General features: G+C 41.2%; 1 protein-coding gene across 1 annotated transcript in view; it reads right to left on the bottom strand.

Moving 5' to 3' along the window:
- The window catches only part of DAAM1 (dishevelled associated activator of morphogenesis 1), a 159,535-nt gene that overhangs the window by 125,546 nt on the left and 17,593 nt on the right, over window positions 1–16,396 (bottom strand). The window contains 1 exon segment of the mRNA XM_042469934.1: window positions 6,661–6,750. Within this exon segment, the coding sequence (XP_042325868.1) occupies window positions 6,661–6,750 (90 nt within the window).

A 16,396-nucleotide genomic window follows, 5' to 3' on the forward strand; every position in this document is an offset into this window, starting at 1 on the left:
GTGTATGCCAACTAGTTAATCCTCTGCTGCAAACTTAGACTGCAGCCTCAGTTGTGGTGGATGGAAGACCTGTTGGCTAGGTTTGGAATCATGGACAGCTCATTTAATGTTTCAGACCAAAATCACTAGCTGATTCACCAACCCCTTGACAAGGAAGGTCACTTAACACCTTTGCCTGTTGACATCTATTCTACCATTGTGCTGTATTTGTTCATCCCTAGGCCTGTAAAAGGTTATTTTTGGCCACATTGCTTGGGAGAATTCTGGCAGCAAAGGCCAAAAAACAACAACCAATTTTTTCCTAAGCTGTGTGTCCTAATTCACATAAAACTTGCAAGCTGGAGAAAACCACCAAAACAAAGGAAAAACTGATTCCAAGGTATCACTTCTAACCAGAGTTCGCTACACATACAAAGCACTCATTATTGCAAGTATCCTGCAATTTTTTACAATGATCTCTGGTAACTAGGATTTTTATTCAGAAAGGTAATTTGGTTTAATTTGCTGAATGGGTGGTGTGTGAGAGAAAGAGGCTCTGTTTTCACTTTTGCACCAAATTAAGTTGCTAATTTTGCAAGCTGTGAAGGAAAGCATGTTGCCCAACTTGGAAATGAAAGATTGTACAAAAGCGCTCAAGTTCTCAAAGTGGGGAGGAGGAGGGAGTAAGATCTCAACGCTTTTGGGTTAGAGCATGTGGATATTTTGGTTATGGTGTGCTTTTGGACAAAACCACTTCCAGAACATTAGATTAGAAGGAAAAGGCTTTTATTTTATAAAACCAACTGAACCATTCAGCAATTTCCAACTGGCTGACCATGCTAGGTTTCAAATATGTTTGTAATCTGGATTGAACCAATTCTCAGGTTATTGCACATTCTCTTGCACCCCCTGTTCTCATTTTACAGATAACGGGCATACCCAGGTTCATGTATAAAAAACAAAACAAAAACTCAACCATGCTCCCTCATTTTTTACACAGCCCACATCTTTCACAATTTTGGTGTGTGTCAGGTTCTTGTTGTTGTGAGCCTTCAAGTCATTTTTTCTGATTTATGGCAACCACTATCTTGGGGGGGGGGGCAGTTCTTGGCAAGATTTGTTCAGAGGGGGTTTGCCATTGGTTCCTCTGAGGCTGAGAGAATGTGATTTGCTCAAGGTCACCCAGTGGGTTTCATGGCCAAGCTGGGAATCGAACCCTGGTCTCCAGATTATAGTTCAACACTCAAACCACTATGACATGCCGGTGTCTGTTCAGATTCTAATGTTTCCATCTCATTTTACTTGTAGTTGTGCTAAACTGGGAATGGTCAGATTCACCATTTACCATTTAGCACAAGTACAAGATGGAAAATGAGTGTTCCAGCCGGCAATGCGGAGGGTATTTCAAGGGTTTTATATATAAATGGCTTCTTCATACACTGTCATTTGGGGGGTTTCCATGTCAGTGGGGTGAACACATTACTTTGAGTCCAAACATTAATGGAACCAAAGTTTTCTTCCTCACTGCTGACCTCAAACTAGAATCATAGAATCATAGAATCATAGGTTGGAAGAGACCACAAGGGCCACCCGTCCAACCCCCTGCCATGCAGGAAATCCAAGCAAAGCATCCCCAACAGATGGCCATCTAGCCCTCTGCTTAAAGACCTCCAGGAAGGAGACTCCATTACACTCCAGGGGAGTTTGTTCCACTGTCGAACAGCCCCTTACTTTCAGGAAGTTCTTCCTAATGTTCAGGTGGAATCTCTTTTCCTGTGCTTGCATCCATTGTTCCGGGTCCTGTTCTCTGGAGCAGCAGAACAAGCTTGCTCCCTCTCAATGTGACATCCTTTCACTATTTAAACAGGGCTATCATATCACCTCTTAACCTTCTCTTCTCCAAGCTAAACATCCCCAGTTCCCTGAGCCGTTCCTCCTAGGGCAAGGTTTCCGCCCTTTCACACCATTTTAGTCGCCCTCCTCTGGACACGCTCCAGTTTCTCAATGTCCTTTTGAATTGTGGTGCCCAGAACTGGACATAATATTCCAGGTGGGGCTCCTGACCAGAGCAGAATACAGTGGCACTTATATTTCTCTTGATCTAGACACTATTACTTTATTGATGCAGCCTAGAATTGCATTGGCCTTTTTAGCTGCCACATCACACTGTTGACTCATGTTCAACTTATGGTCTACTTGGACTCCTAGATCTCTTTCACATGTACGTTCATTCAGCCATGTGTCTCCCTCCTATCTTGTGCATTTCATTTTTCTGCCCTAAGTCAGTACCTTACCTTTCTCTATGTTGAATTTCATTTTGTTAGCTTTGGCCCAGCTTTTCAGTCTATTCAGATCATTTTGAATTTTGGTCCTGTCCTCTGGAGTATTAACTATTCCTCCTAATTTGGTGTCATCTGCAAATTTGTTTAAGTGTGCTCCCAATTCTGTCATCCAGTCATTGTAAAGATGTTGAATAACACTGGGCCCAGGACAGAGCCCGTGGGACCCCACTGTCACTTCCCTCCTGGAGGAAAAAGAGCCATTGTTGAGCACCCTTTGGGTTCGGATGGTCAACCAATTCAGTATTTATTGTAATGTATTTTACTGTTGTAACCCGCCCGGATTCCTAGTGATTGGGCAAGCCATAAATTCTTTCTTTTTCTTTCGTTCTTTCCAAATGGGAGATAGCAAAAATTGAAAAGACAGCCATGGGGAGGGTACACATAACCTACAGGCTGGATATCACCCATCTCTAACCAAGTATAGAGGTAGACAGACTTGCAATGAGGTTTGGAAGCCGGTTTTCTGCCCCTAGGCCCTTCTGGGAGCTGCATGGATCCACCAAAGTATGAAGGGAGGGGGGAGGCCCAAAGTTCACTTCTGGTTTTGATGTAAACAGTGAAGAGGCTCCCTATTCAAAAGGTGAATGCCACCACCTGAGCCTTCTAGTTAATGCAAGTCACTTGTTTCTTTGCATCAGTAAAGCAGGTCTGGAAAGCTGCACCTTCAATCGAAGGATCACACTTTGTTCATTGCTGTTCTCACTGCTGATTCCTTTACCCCAAATAGGTTTGACTGAAGCTCTCAGATAAACATATGCCTCCACTTTTACTTGAATGCCTCCAAACAAAAGAAACATACTTCCCTGGACAATATAGTCCATTGCATATATCTATTTATAGTGGACCCTTCTAATTCTTAGGGTTTGGGCCCAGGGCCCCTGTGGATAACATAAATGCAGACAGGTGTGCCCCATGCTTTTCAATGGGGGCGATGTGTGTGCAGATGTATTGGTGCAATCGTGTGTACATGCTTCCATTGAATAATATGGGCCATGGACCGTCAAATTTGCAGATCACCAGCCCCCCAATATGAAGGGTCCACTGTATTTATTTATCCTCTGTTCATATTGCCTTATGTATTTAACACATCTTCCACTAGGTTTATCCTGGCTTCTAAGCCCTTGATGTTCCATAACCCCAGTGAGCAATTGTTTCTCTGATTCACCCAGCCTTTTAATATTTGAAAAAAATCCATTTCCATCTCTCTCCCCGTGTTCATTCCTTCCAGCTCCTGTTCATTTTTGCTGATCATTGATCACGCTGATGGCCTGTCATCATAAATACAGAGAACTACATTTATACTGTTTCTTTAAACTAAAACATGTATTCTCATGTATTAACTCTGGAGCAGGCTGCTAGTTTAGGTTCATAATCACCCACCAACTAGAGAAAACCATCTCTGTTCGTATGGATTCTTCTAGGTGCACAATTGAAAGGACAATGAAAATGGGCAATGAGATATCTTTTCACTCTCCAACACCAAAAGGATCACTTAAAAAACAACATGTAGGCCAGTTTAGGACTTAGGGTTGTAAAGTCACCATAAAGTTTTGACAATGGCTTTGTAACCCTTTAACCTTTAGAGGGTCATATTTTACAAGATTAGTCTTTACATAATCAATTCAAGTTAAGATGTATATCTTCATAAACCTCATCCTTGCAGGCAAGAACATCATTTTACATTTTTCTCCTTGCTGTGAGAAGTTGTTGAAAACTTTGAGGACTATTGTTCAATTGTGTGGAAAAAACTGTGTAAAAGACAATTTTTTTGTACAGAAATGTCCTGCTCTATGTAGAAATATTACCTTTCTGCATAGAAATGCTGGTTTCTATACAGGAAATTAGTTTGCTGTGCAGAAAATGCTGTTTTCTGCACAAAACCCCCACATTTTTCTTTATTTATTTATTTTAAACTAAAAAAAAAAAGTATTTCAAGCAAGTAGAAGTCAATGAACCATTCGCCTCTAAACATAAACGATATCATACATTGAACAAAACTTCCAAATTCCCCTTAATGCCTGGTCTCAACACTTAAAACATGATTTTATAATACTCCTTTTCTGAATCATCAGTATCATTGTATCCACGAAGTATAATTACCAAATTATACCCACTGACCATTTTATCATCCTGCTATACTAATAGCTTCCCTCTTAAATCAATGACCTGCACACTTCATTGCTTGTTTTTACAATTTAACAGTATTGGGGCCCATTCTTTCTATATTAAATCTATATCTTTATGATTTAAGCGACTGGTTAATTTGTCCATTTCACACATTTCATATATTTTCAACAACCAGTCTTCTATTTGTGGTATATCTTGACATTTCCAAAATTGTGCCAATATGATTCTGGCGGCAGTTATTAAATAAAGGAGAATACGTTCATACTTCTCAATTTGTGATGGGATTTTGTTTAGCATATTTAATAAGTAAATCTCCAGATTAAACTCAAATTTTATATTTAACATTTGCTCAATCTCTCTATGTATATTTTTCCAATATATCTTTAATTTGAGGCATCTCCATTAAATGTGGAACCAAGATCCTATTATCTTATTACATTTCCAACAAGTGTCCGTGTCTGTTATAAATTTTTGCTATTTTATTAGGTGTTAGGTACCACCTATGTTCAATCTTCCAGTAATTCTCACAGAGGTAAAAAACCCACATGCTTTTTTCATGTAGAATTAAGTCTCAGACTTATTCAAAGCATGTGCATGTGTGTCTAATGATATATTTTATGATCTGCTTTACATTTTTATTTTTTAATCTTGCTTTAACTTTTGTAATTTTTAACTATTTGTTTGTTCAACGTCTTCCAAGCCTCTTTGAAGTGGTAAAAAGGCAGGATAGAAATAATGAAATCAACAAGAACAACTGCAAAGATTCTTCCCCGACGTCGATTCTCCTTATCAGGGTTTTCCCCAACACTCAAGAAACCCACTTTTCAAATATTTTGGAATATGACCTCCATATCAGCAGGGATTACATTTCCAGACAACGAGAATTGTGGATAATGGTGAACGCTACATTTCTGGTAGAAGTTGATCAGTCGTGTTGGAGGACCTCCAGATGCCTAGGGAGACTTTCCCCCCTAGACACGAGTAAGTGAAACTGCAGATACCAGCCCTGTTGATAAGGAGGCCATACTGCTCCTTCCATCCCTATGGGGAAATATAAATTTGATCCTACAAAATTGCCAGATTCTTCCAGGCTTGAATCCAGAAAAGACAGCATCTTTCACAGAAAAACTCTTCTGTACATGAAGGAAAAATGGTGAGCTAAGAACTTTAGTGAATGTACAGAAATATTACTGTGTTTGGAGGGGAGCCACAGGTTTTGTGAGTGGCAGCTGGTGGCACTCATGTCAGTAGGACACTGAATCTATTTTGGAGTCCAGTATGAATGTCAAAAGAGGTGGTAAACATGGAGGGAGGGTTTGGTTGAGCACTTTGGACAGTTTATTTAAAGCTCAGGTTACAACTAAAAGCAGATTCATCAGTCCATAAGCCAGGCATAATAGTGGCACAGTGGGCAGCTCTAGTAGCAAACTCACACAGGACTGGAGGATAAGGAGATAAGAAGAGGAAAGACAAGTGTGGGCAGCCCACTATGAAGTCCAACCAATGGGCTGCCCATAGCTGTCTTTCTTCTTTGTGTGTGCTTATCCTCTACATAAGTTTGCTTCTAGAGCTGTTCCAACAGCCAGCTGGAAGTTTCCTCATGCAATCTTTGGCCATCTCAGATTGTGTGAGGGTGGGGGGAAAGAAAACTGCTTGTACAAGGAGGTACTGGATGCCTCCTTACACAGTCTTTCAAATGGTAAAACGTCCATGTGCAAAAGGGATTTTGAATATGGAATGCCACTATTAGATCCTGCCTATTGTGTGATGCACAAAATACCAGTAATTGTTATATGGTAACAGAAGACAGATGTCAACAGTGTTTGGAAAAGTTACCTTTTTGGATCACAACTCCCAGAATTCCCCAGCAGCATCGCCAATGGGTATTCTGAAAGTAGTAGTCCACAAATGTCATTCTGAACTCAAGATGTTCTGAGATACAACCATAAATTCTTATATAAGAGCCAGAATTCTTATATAAGAGCCAGAAGATTATCTGCCCTTTCTTTTTTATGGACTGGGGACATTTTCTCCATGTTCTTTAGAATAATTCCAATACATTCTATAGATTTTCTACTGTTTTATTTCTCAAACCTATCCAGTTTTAAGAGAAGGAGAGAGAGAGAGAGACAGAAATACACACACACAGAGAGAGAGAGAGAGAGAGAGAGGCGAGCCATGGAGGAAATGTGCAGTACTTTGCTTTTCTTACCTTCTTCTTGCTGCAGTAGATCTGCCACTTCTTTTCTGCTGGAAGCGCAAACATGGCTTCTCTATGCTTATCTGTAAGATCAAGCTCATCCTACAAAGAAAGAGAAAAAGAAAAAGTCATGTATCGTAAAAGCATTAAATTAATTGTATTGGCTGGCATTACAATTGAGGAAGTGATCTCTTTATCCCTCAAAGAGGCTCAAATTGATTTAGCCTTGCTTCAGTAATTATTCCAATATTATTTGTAACCTTATTGGCTCAATAAGATTACCTGTCCAGCAGAAGATTCACAGTAGTTCTTGCAAGTGAGCTAAGGACTGTTGTTACGAACACAGATCTAATAACTTACCAGAGGAAACCAGAGAGAGTCAGCTAATATAAGGGTCCATGAGTTTCTTTGGTTCCCTTTGCAAGATTACTAGATTTAAGCTGGCCTGCCCTTAACCACAAAGCTAGCCCTTTAGTTCTCCAGTTAGAGCAATCTTGACTCTTCTGCATTGCAGATAATCTTACAGCAGACTCTCCCTTCTATTTGGTACTCTGCAATCCGGACTACCTATTTGATTCCATGGCATTCCAACTTCTTATTGGATTTCTAATTCTTATATCTGTAGTTGCAGGTGTGACCTCACAGCAGGTGAAGTAAATGTCTGACAGTAACATTAACACAGTGCAAGCTGCTAAAAAGAATAACTCACCCTACTGTGTTAGCCAATTTCCAGTAGGGTTTTCAAGGTCTGGTCTATTCCCTGGCACTCCATAAGGTGAGGAAGAGAAGAGAAGGAAGGAGTGTAACCCCTCTCTCCTTTGGATCATACCCTAACATACTTGTCATGTGCCTCCAAGTCAATTCCAGCTTATGGCACCACTTGGTTGTTGTTGTTGTTAACTACTGTACATCTGAGTAAATTTCAATTCATGGTGACCCTGTGAGTAGGACATCTCTAAGATCCCCTGCCCTCAACTGTTCTGCTCAGGTCCTACAGTCTCAATTTAGCCATCCTGGGTTCCGGGGAGAGTCCAGGCTTGATCTGTTCATGGACCCATTTGTCTCTCTTACAGGCCACCCACAGTATCCTCAACACTCTTCATTGGCACCACATCTCAAATTAGTTGATATTGCAAATGAGCTGGAGACATTATCACAGGGTTTCCTTGGCAAGATTTATTTGGAGGGAGTTTATTTGGGGGAGAGAGGCCAGGCCTGGAAGACAAAGAGCCCTCCCCCAACCACCATCTTGGGGGGGAGAGAGGCCTTGCAATTTTTTGTGTTGTTTTGCAATTTTACTGTACACCGCTATGATCATTGCGGAATAGCGGTCTATAAATAAAAATTATTATTATTATTGTCATTGCCTTCCTCGAGGCTAAGTAAGTGGGACTTATCCAAGGTCACCCAGATGGTTTCCTTGCCTGAGTGAGGATTTGAATCCTGATCTTCTGGAGTCCTTGACCAACAGTCAACCCATAAAATCACATGAAGAGGGGGAAACATTGGTGCATTACAGACTGCCCAAAGGGGCGGCCTGTATCTGGCCCTTTCCCTGCCGGATCGTGGCCTCAGCTGCCACAGCGGCAGCTTCTGAGGCCCCGATCCACTGCTTTCCAGGCCGTGGGGAAGTGGCAAAAGTCTCCTTCCCCGCGGCCTGGAAAGGGGTGTCCTTGGGGCTTCATGCCCCAAGGACACCCGACGGCGGTGGGGGGGGTAGAAAGGGGCCATTCGGCCCTTTTCTGCCTTGTGTTGCTGGCACAGCCATCTAAAGGCTGCGCCAGCGACACAAATCCTGGAAGAAGCTCCGAAATGGAGCTCCTTCCTGCACTGCGAAAAGGGCACCCCAAGCACCCTCACGCGGTGCAAGGACATCACTTCCTCACCGCCCCATTTGGAGGCAGTGCGGTGGTGATGTCCCCATGGCGGCGCCCATGTGTATAGGGTGCCGCCATTTTGTATGTCCCCAGGACGTACTAGGGTTAGGGCATTCAGAATGGACGCCCTTTCCTAACCCTAGTACGTCCTGGGGACGTACTTTGCGCGCATCTGTAACGCGCCATTGCTACCTTCTGCTCTATCATACCCAGCGTGTCAGTTTCTTAAGAAGAGCCAAATATTGTGCAGAGCTGTAGCATTTCTGCAATTCACAAGCATCTGTCCTCCTTCCAATGCTGTAGCATTTCTAAACCAGATGCTGGCCCTAAGGAAGGTTATGCAACTTTTATACAAGCTTCCCTCCTTTGTTTTGATTGACAATGGAGCAAATGTAAAATTCATCTTGATCTACTAATGTATCATTTTGTATATTTCTGAAACCTGTATACTTCACAGCTGCACAGAAAAGTGTGTTGCTAGCAGCTTTATGGAGTGTGGGTGCCACAGACAAAAACCTTTACAGCTACTGAAAATTGCTCTATAGTCCTGAACTTTATGAGAAGAGGTCATTCCTGTCTTTTCTTCCTCTTCTCATTTGTATGAGAAATGACCTATAATGATCTATAAGAAGCCAGGCTAGATATCACCATGGTTCACTGAAGACTGTGATGAGGACTTTTTCCCCCAAATTACTCTCCAGAGCTGAGGTTGTGCTATGGCTCTCTTTCTAAAAACAAGACAAGTTGGCATGATCAGCCACACATGATTAAGGAGACAGATGTGCAACTCCCTGAACTCTTTCACCTCACTCTGTGTGTGAACATCACTCAGCCATCTTTTCCCTATCCATTAAGCATATAGGGTGGGCCCTTCCCATCTGTGGGAGTAGTTCCTCTGCCCCCCATGGATGGAAAAAAAAAACCCACAAACACTCAAGCCCCATATTATTCAATGGCCAGCAATGTGCCAAAGTGCAAATATTTCTCTATGGCCTCACTGCATTTGGAAACCAAGCAATTTCCAGGAGGATTTGTAACATCTGCTTGCACTTCGAAAAACTGAAAAAACTGAACAAATAAACTATCTTACTGTCTTTCCCAACAGTACTTAGGGATGGCGTTACTATATGAATAGACAGATTTTGCGTCCCACTGCATTCACCCTGCCATAAACTTTAAACTGTTGGTCTATGTTACCCAAGAGAAACAGCTGGACATTTTTGTCCAGTGTGGAACATCTATTTTATTTATGTATTACTGAATTTATATCCTGCTTTCCCCCCAAAAATGGGATTCAGGGCACCTTGAGCAAACATCTCCATTGTTTGATGTTGCAGAACTGGAGTTGCACATGCGATGCCATTGTCTAGGGATGTCCATGACTATGCATGGATGTGCCTTTGATTGGGCATTTGGCATCTTGGTTCAGTTGTGTAACTATGTGGAGGATCTTGGCCATATTATTAACAATTTGTTTGGCATCTCTCTCCCTCTCTCTATCTCTTTCTCTCTCTCTCTCTCTCTCTCACACACACACTTCCAACATTTTAAGGTTATGCTACCAAAATACACTTTAATGCAAAAGCACAGTGCTTGTGTCTTGTTCCAGAACTAGGTGTAGTTTCAAACCTCTCCAAGAGTTCTTTCAGTGCCAAATGCTGACACATGTTCCTGTGATGGCATAAGTTTTATTGATGGTAAATGATGCTGCAGAAGTTACACAGGAGAGAAGCATTCCAATCCTTTTGCTGAAAGCATCTCCTCACAGCTGATGGTTGAACTGAGCCCCCCAAAAATTCCACCCAAACTATCTCTAGGTGAATGATCAATTTCCCCATCACTGATATATTGGGAGTTCTTGGGATGAGATGTAACTCCCCAAGACAAGATCAAGGTACTATAGTGGAGAAGCAAACAAAGAAAATCAATGTCCAAGCATGATCCATCTACAACAGCTATGAGAATTGTACAATCTGAAGATACCAGCCACAGATGAAGGTGAAACATAAGGAATAATTTTTTCAAGAACACAGCCACATAGCCCAAAATCCCACAAAAAACTATTGTACAATCAGGTTAGCAACAGAGAAAATTTTACTCCTCCAGTCCATTCTCGGCCTTCTTATCTTTTTCTAGCCTCAAACTGCAAAGCACATGCAAAAGTATCCAACAAGGTTACTAATACAAATGAACTTTTTCATGCCACAGGGCAGCTGTAAACATTTTGCCCTAATGCTATCAAGGACTCTGACTCTGATCAAGGCCTAACACACTACTCTTCTGTTTGTGTGCATGTAGTGGCGGATCCCCGCCTCTGACTTTTTGCAAAAAGCAGTGTTTTTTTCAAAAATAATACAAATAATAATTTGTTTTTTAAAAAATGAAGCAATTGCCAACAAGGACCTGTCAACACTTGAGGTTTGTGCTTGTTCCTCTGTGGAAATGGGCTATTGTCTTATCTCAGATCACTTCTAATTTATTTATTTTTAATATAAATTGCATCTGGTGTTTAAAAGAAAACAAAAGGAAAGCAAAGCAGAGTCAAATACACACAGACACACACAAATACAACAAAATACACACAATCTGCATTAAAAAGTTTGGTCTGTGACAAAACATTCCCCTTCCCACGTCCCTCAAAATGTCCCTTACAGCTACCTATCTTTTCCTTGAATCTTCGCTAAATTCCCTTATCAATCAAAATTAACAATTACTAATATTTTACATCTCTTTCATATACATATTAAGTTTAACTTGAGACTGCTCTATTTACTAACCATCAAACCCCACAGTACAGTTGGAACTCCATATCCACAGATATTTTTTTTTGTCCACGGAGTCAACTCTCCATGGCTTGGAAATATTCCAAAAAAAGTAAACCTTGATTTTGCTATTTTATATAAGGGACACCATTTTACTGTGCCATTGTATTTAATGCGACTTGAGCATCCACGTATTTTGGTATCCAAGGGAGGTCCTGGAAGCAAACCCCAGCAGATACCATGGCCCCACCGTACTAGTACTCCCCCTCCATTTGTTTTATATACTCCATATAATGTCTATTTTTCCCCCCAGAAAATGTTCCTTCGGGTTCCCTTTTTATTAAAGTTGTTAGCTTGTCTAAACGAGCCAATTCCCTCATCTTCTTTAATCGCTCAGCCCAAGTCAGAAAGTTATTACTGTAGCTTTCCAGTATCTCACAAAACACAATCTTGCAGCAGTTGCCATACAGCTTATTAAGGCTCTATGCTCAGAGCAATTCTATTGCTTTTTTTCCACAATGCCAAAATTTGGGAGTTCTCTTATTTTAGCACAACAACTTTATGAAGGAGATTTAGATGACTGCACAAGATAAAGGCTAGCTGGCAGCGGTATACATAAAATAAGACTGAGGTTTCTGGAGCACTGCACAAGAAAATCCCCACATTTTTGACGCAGCTGATAAGGGACTATGCATGGGCAGACATGTTGTCATAGGCAGGAATTCAGAGCTGCTGCTGCCAACCCTGCAAACTGGCTGGAACGCAACTGAAAATGGCAGTCCACATTTTGCCCAAGTTCCTTAAAACCATGCCGAACTTGGAAAGAGTGTTTTTGTAAAGAGAAAACACCCTGCAACAACAGAACACTGTATTCATCCATCTGAGTTGAAATTCTGCTATGAAATCCCTCAAGCAATCTCCACACAAGTTTCATCCCATGCAGTTTCAATTAACAATCATGAAGCGGACTAATTAGTGAGCAGGAGATGCCAATTGGCAATTAACTTTATAGCCCATCTGCAATTTGTTCTTTGACTGGGCAGGATTAGAGCCTGCATCTAAGAAGGAAGAAAGGAAGAAAAAGATAAACAGACACGTTGCTGACTGATCACGTCTGGTTAAGAACAGTGGTACTTGAAAGCTCAAAAGAAAATCAAAATAGCTCCAAATTAGTCTTCCCAAATCTTGAGATTTCCAAGCCAATGTTGCAATTGCTTAAATTATCTCAAGAAAGACAGCCAGAGGTTTGGTTTAAAAAAAAATAAAGCTCTTCTTATGCTTGCAAGAAAATTGTGGTAGTTTCTAAAGAGTAACACAACTGGAAGAGCAAAGAAAAAGAAGAAGAAAATAGCACATCCCAGGATGCTTGCTTGTTCTATACAAACATTAACATACTTTCAACCAGAACTGTCTGCCTGTTCATATTAAGCAGGGAAGGGCAACTTTAGCTCGCCACATGTTTTTACAACGCATTTCCCATAATCCATCACCATTGGCTATCCTGATTATGGCTAATGGGAGGTGTAGGCCGAAAACATCTGGAATGTTACTGCTTCCCATCCCATCTACAGAAGCGTTAACATCTTCCAATAGTACTGATGGAAGATGTGCTTGTTCAGTTTTTGAATATGGCACTATCCATATACAGGTTATGTCTGAGCAGTAGTTTCAAGGAGGGCAAGAGGAAGCATTGTTTTCAATTGCTTAGGGTAGCTTCAGGAGCAATACACTCTGAATACTAAATGGCACTGAAGCTTCGATATCATTCATTATAAATGTGTGTGTTGTGTGCCTTCAAAATCATATCCGATTTATAGTGATCCTAAGGCTAAGCTATTACAAAGTTTTCTTGGCATGATTTGTTCAGAGGGGGTTTGCTTAACTCTGAAGCTGAGAGTGCATGATCTGCCCAAGGTCATCCCTTCCATGGTTGAGTGGGGATTTGCACCCGGGTCTCCAGAGACAGTCCAATGCTCAAACCACTACATGATGCTGGTTCACTGCATTATAAATACCGAATTGTTTGTCCTTAGCTGAAGCGTCACTCCTTTTGCAATGGAATAGTAACCTCTACGCACTTTTATAAGTTAGAGAGGTGTGGTTCCACTAAATAGTAGAAGAGGATCAACCAATTTAAGCCTTGACTTATGCTGTGTATTGTGCTAATGGGGGCTGATGCAGCCATGAGCTGGATAAAAGGAAACCATATTTAGCATCACACATTAATGATTTGTAGCTTTTTTAAAAAAAGTTTTTTTAAAGGCAGATCAGGGAATGGGGATTCAGCCTGTGTTAGAGGGGGTTATACAGTACTCTCCCTACAAAGACGGGTTGACAGTTTAGGTGTATTTCTGGTCTCGGCTTTAAACCTGGAGGCCCAGATTTCTGTGGCAGCCAGAAGTGCATTTGAACATTTTAAGCTTGTGCATCAACTGCACCCATTCCTTGAAACATTGGACCTGGCCACAGTGGAGCATGCCTTAGTTGAATCCAGTGATGCAGACAGTCAATTGACTCTGACTTAAGTTGGACTTAAGTCACTTCAATGACTTGATAAAAATGACAAACAGATTCGACTTCGCTAGTTTCATCTACTTCAAGCAGCAGGCAAAGTGCAGGGTGAATTTCTCGGACAGGAACAGCACAATGCGTTAGGTAATGGGCATGAGGTGAAAGGATGCTTCTAAAGCCTTTGAAAAGCTTTAGAAGGTTCATCTGATGTACAGTGGGGACAGGCTGCCAAGCAAACCTTAAACCTGCCTCAAGCCCATTGCCTAACTCACTTGCTGTTCCTTCCAAGAAATGCACCCCGCCTCCTTTTGTTATGTTAAAAGTTGGCTCCCAGACTTGAGACTTGACTTGGACGTATCTTGCAAGGGCTTGAGACTCGAGATCTGGCCCTTGCAGTCTCTTCCAACTCTATGATTCTATGTCTTGAATACATTCTTGCTGGAATCCCACCTGGACTATTGTAATGAGTTCTACTTGGCCTAACATTGAAGAATGTTTGGAAACTTCAGCTGGTCCAAAGAGCTGCAGTCAGACTGTAAGCTGGGGCAGGTTATAGACACCATACTATACTGCTTTTAAAACAGCTCACTAGATGCTCATTTGCTTCCAGTCCTGGTTATGACACATAAAGCCCTATACAGTTTAGGTCAGGCTATCTGGCAGACCACATATTTCCATATGAGCCTGCCTGGGCTCTCAGATCATCAGAAGTAATCCTTCTCTCAGTCCCACCACCATCAGAAGCATGGTTTGTGGGGTCACAAGAGAGGGCCTTCTTGGTGGCTAGAATGGGACCCTCTTTGCCATTCTGTCAGCAGGCTAAAACTTTTTTTATTCTGATAGGCTTTGAAACAGAAAGAACCGACAAGAATTGTATAGTTTTAATCTGAACTGTTTTTAATAGCTTTTAAAAAATATTTTTAAACTGCATTTTATTCTTTTAATTTGATTCTGTGTTTTAATACTGTGATTAGTTTAATTCTATTTCAGTGCTCACTTTTTGTATGTTTTAATTGTATTGATCTCTTAAATTGTGAGCTGCTTTGAGTCCCAATTTTGGGAGGAAAGTGGGATACAAATAAATATAATAAATGATAATACATTTTCATTTTGTGTGGGAATGAAACAGGGAACTGGGGTAACCTGCTGAGTCCACAAGCTCTCTGACCCTCCTGTTTCCACTCCCTGCATTGGAAGCCTCAAATAGCCAGGCAAGCATCTTCCTGAATGAGAGAGTGTCATCCACACCCTATGAGAAAAGGCAGATTACTCACAGCATCACCTCCTTGTTAGTAAGGAGCTTATGCTTAAAACGTCTGACATAAAGGCTTCACCTGGCATTTCTTCTGTTGGCATGTCTCCAACCACTCCCTACCAAGCAAACAATTCAAGCCTTTTTTACACGTGGAGCTGGAAACTAAAGAAATAGACATATTTGGCTTAGAAGCTGAAAAGGCATTTCTAAAGAAGAACATGTTGTGTTTGGCATAAACTCCATGGACTCCAGCCCATTTTGCTGGACGCATTTGATGAAGTGGTCTGAGCTCCATGAACATTTATGCCCAATAAACCTTATTTAGTCTTTTAAGACACCACAAGGTCCTTCTTTGAATTTTTCTGCACTAGACTAACACAGCTACTCATTTGGCAGCTAAAAGTGGACTGTCACAGTTACAGAAATGCTTCCTGGAATAACAAATAGCACTCCGTTTTCAGCAAGCACCCTGAATGGTTGCAAATCTTCCCTTATTTTGTTCTTTTGTAAGAACAAAACATTTCAAAAGTTTTCTCCCCACTGGTCAAGATTAAAAGATATATTTTTTGCACACTTTCCAATGATTTATCACTCTCTAGGATGGGTTTTTGAGAAAAATTTGTTTGTCCAAATGCACATCATTTAGCTTTGCCCATCCCTGTATACAGTCATTAATAACACTTCCTCAAGCACTCAGCACTTGCTAATGCAAGTGAAGCAATGCCATCATCAAAAACAGCTTCTGAAGAGGCAGAACTACCAGATATGTGGCTTCTTGGAATTATATTGTTTTTGTTTTTGCCTGGTGGAGATTGACACTTAATAAATGCAGCACATATAAATGTTTAGTTGTGGCAGCTCCCAACATGGCTTGGGCACAATCACAGGATATAAAAAGAGAGACAGCATATTTGTTGACCCAGCATGATATGGTGGCATGTGCACTGGACTGGATTCAAGGAGGCCAGGGTTTGAATCCTGCTCAACCATGAAAACCCATTGGGTGACCTTGTGCAAGTTACACATACTTTCAACTTCAGAAGAAGGCAATGGAAAACCCCTCTGACCATATATTGTCAAGAAAACCGCTCAACAGGCTCACCGTAATATTGAAATGACTTGAAGGGGGACACAACAGCACATTTATTCCACCAGAATAACTTATGTAGCATCTAGAATACTGTGTCCAGTTCCGGCCACCACTATTCAAGAAGGATGTGGACAAGTTGAAGCATGTCCAGAGTAGGGCAACCAAAATGGTCAAAGTTCTTGAAACCATGCCCTACGAGGAGCAGTTTAGGGAGTTGGGTATGTTTAGCCTGGAGAATGGAAGGTTAAAAAGT

The sequence above is a fragment of the Sceloporus undulatus genome, chromosome 1 (genome assembly GCF_019175285.1).
Source record: "Sceloporus undulatus isolate JIND9_A2432 ecotype Alabama chromosome 1, SceUnd_v1.1, whole genome shotgun sequence".
Taxonomy (NCBI): Eukaryota; Metazoa; Chordata; class Lepidosauria; order Squamata; family Phrynosomatidae; genus Sceloporus; species Sceloporus undulatus.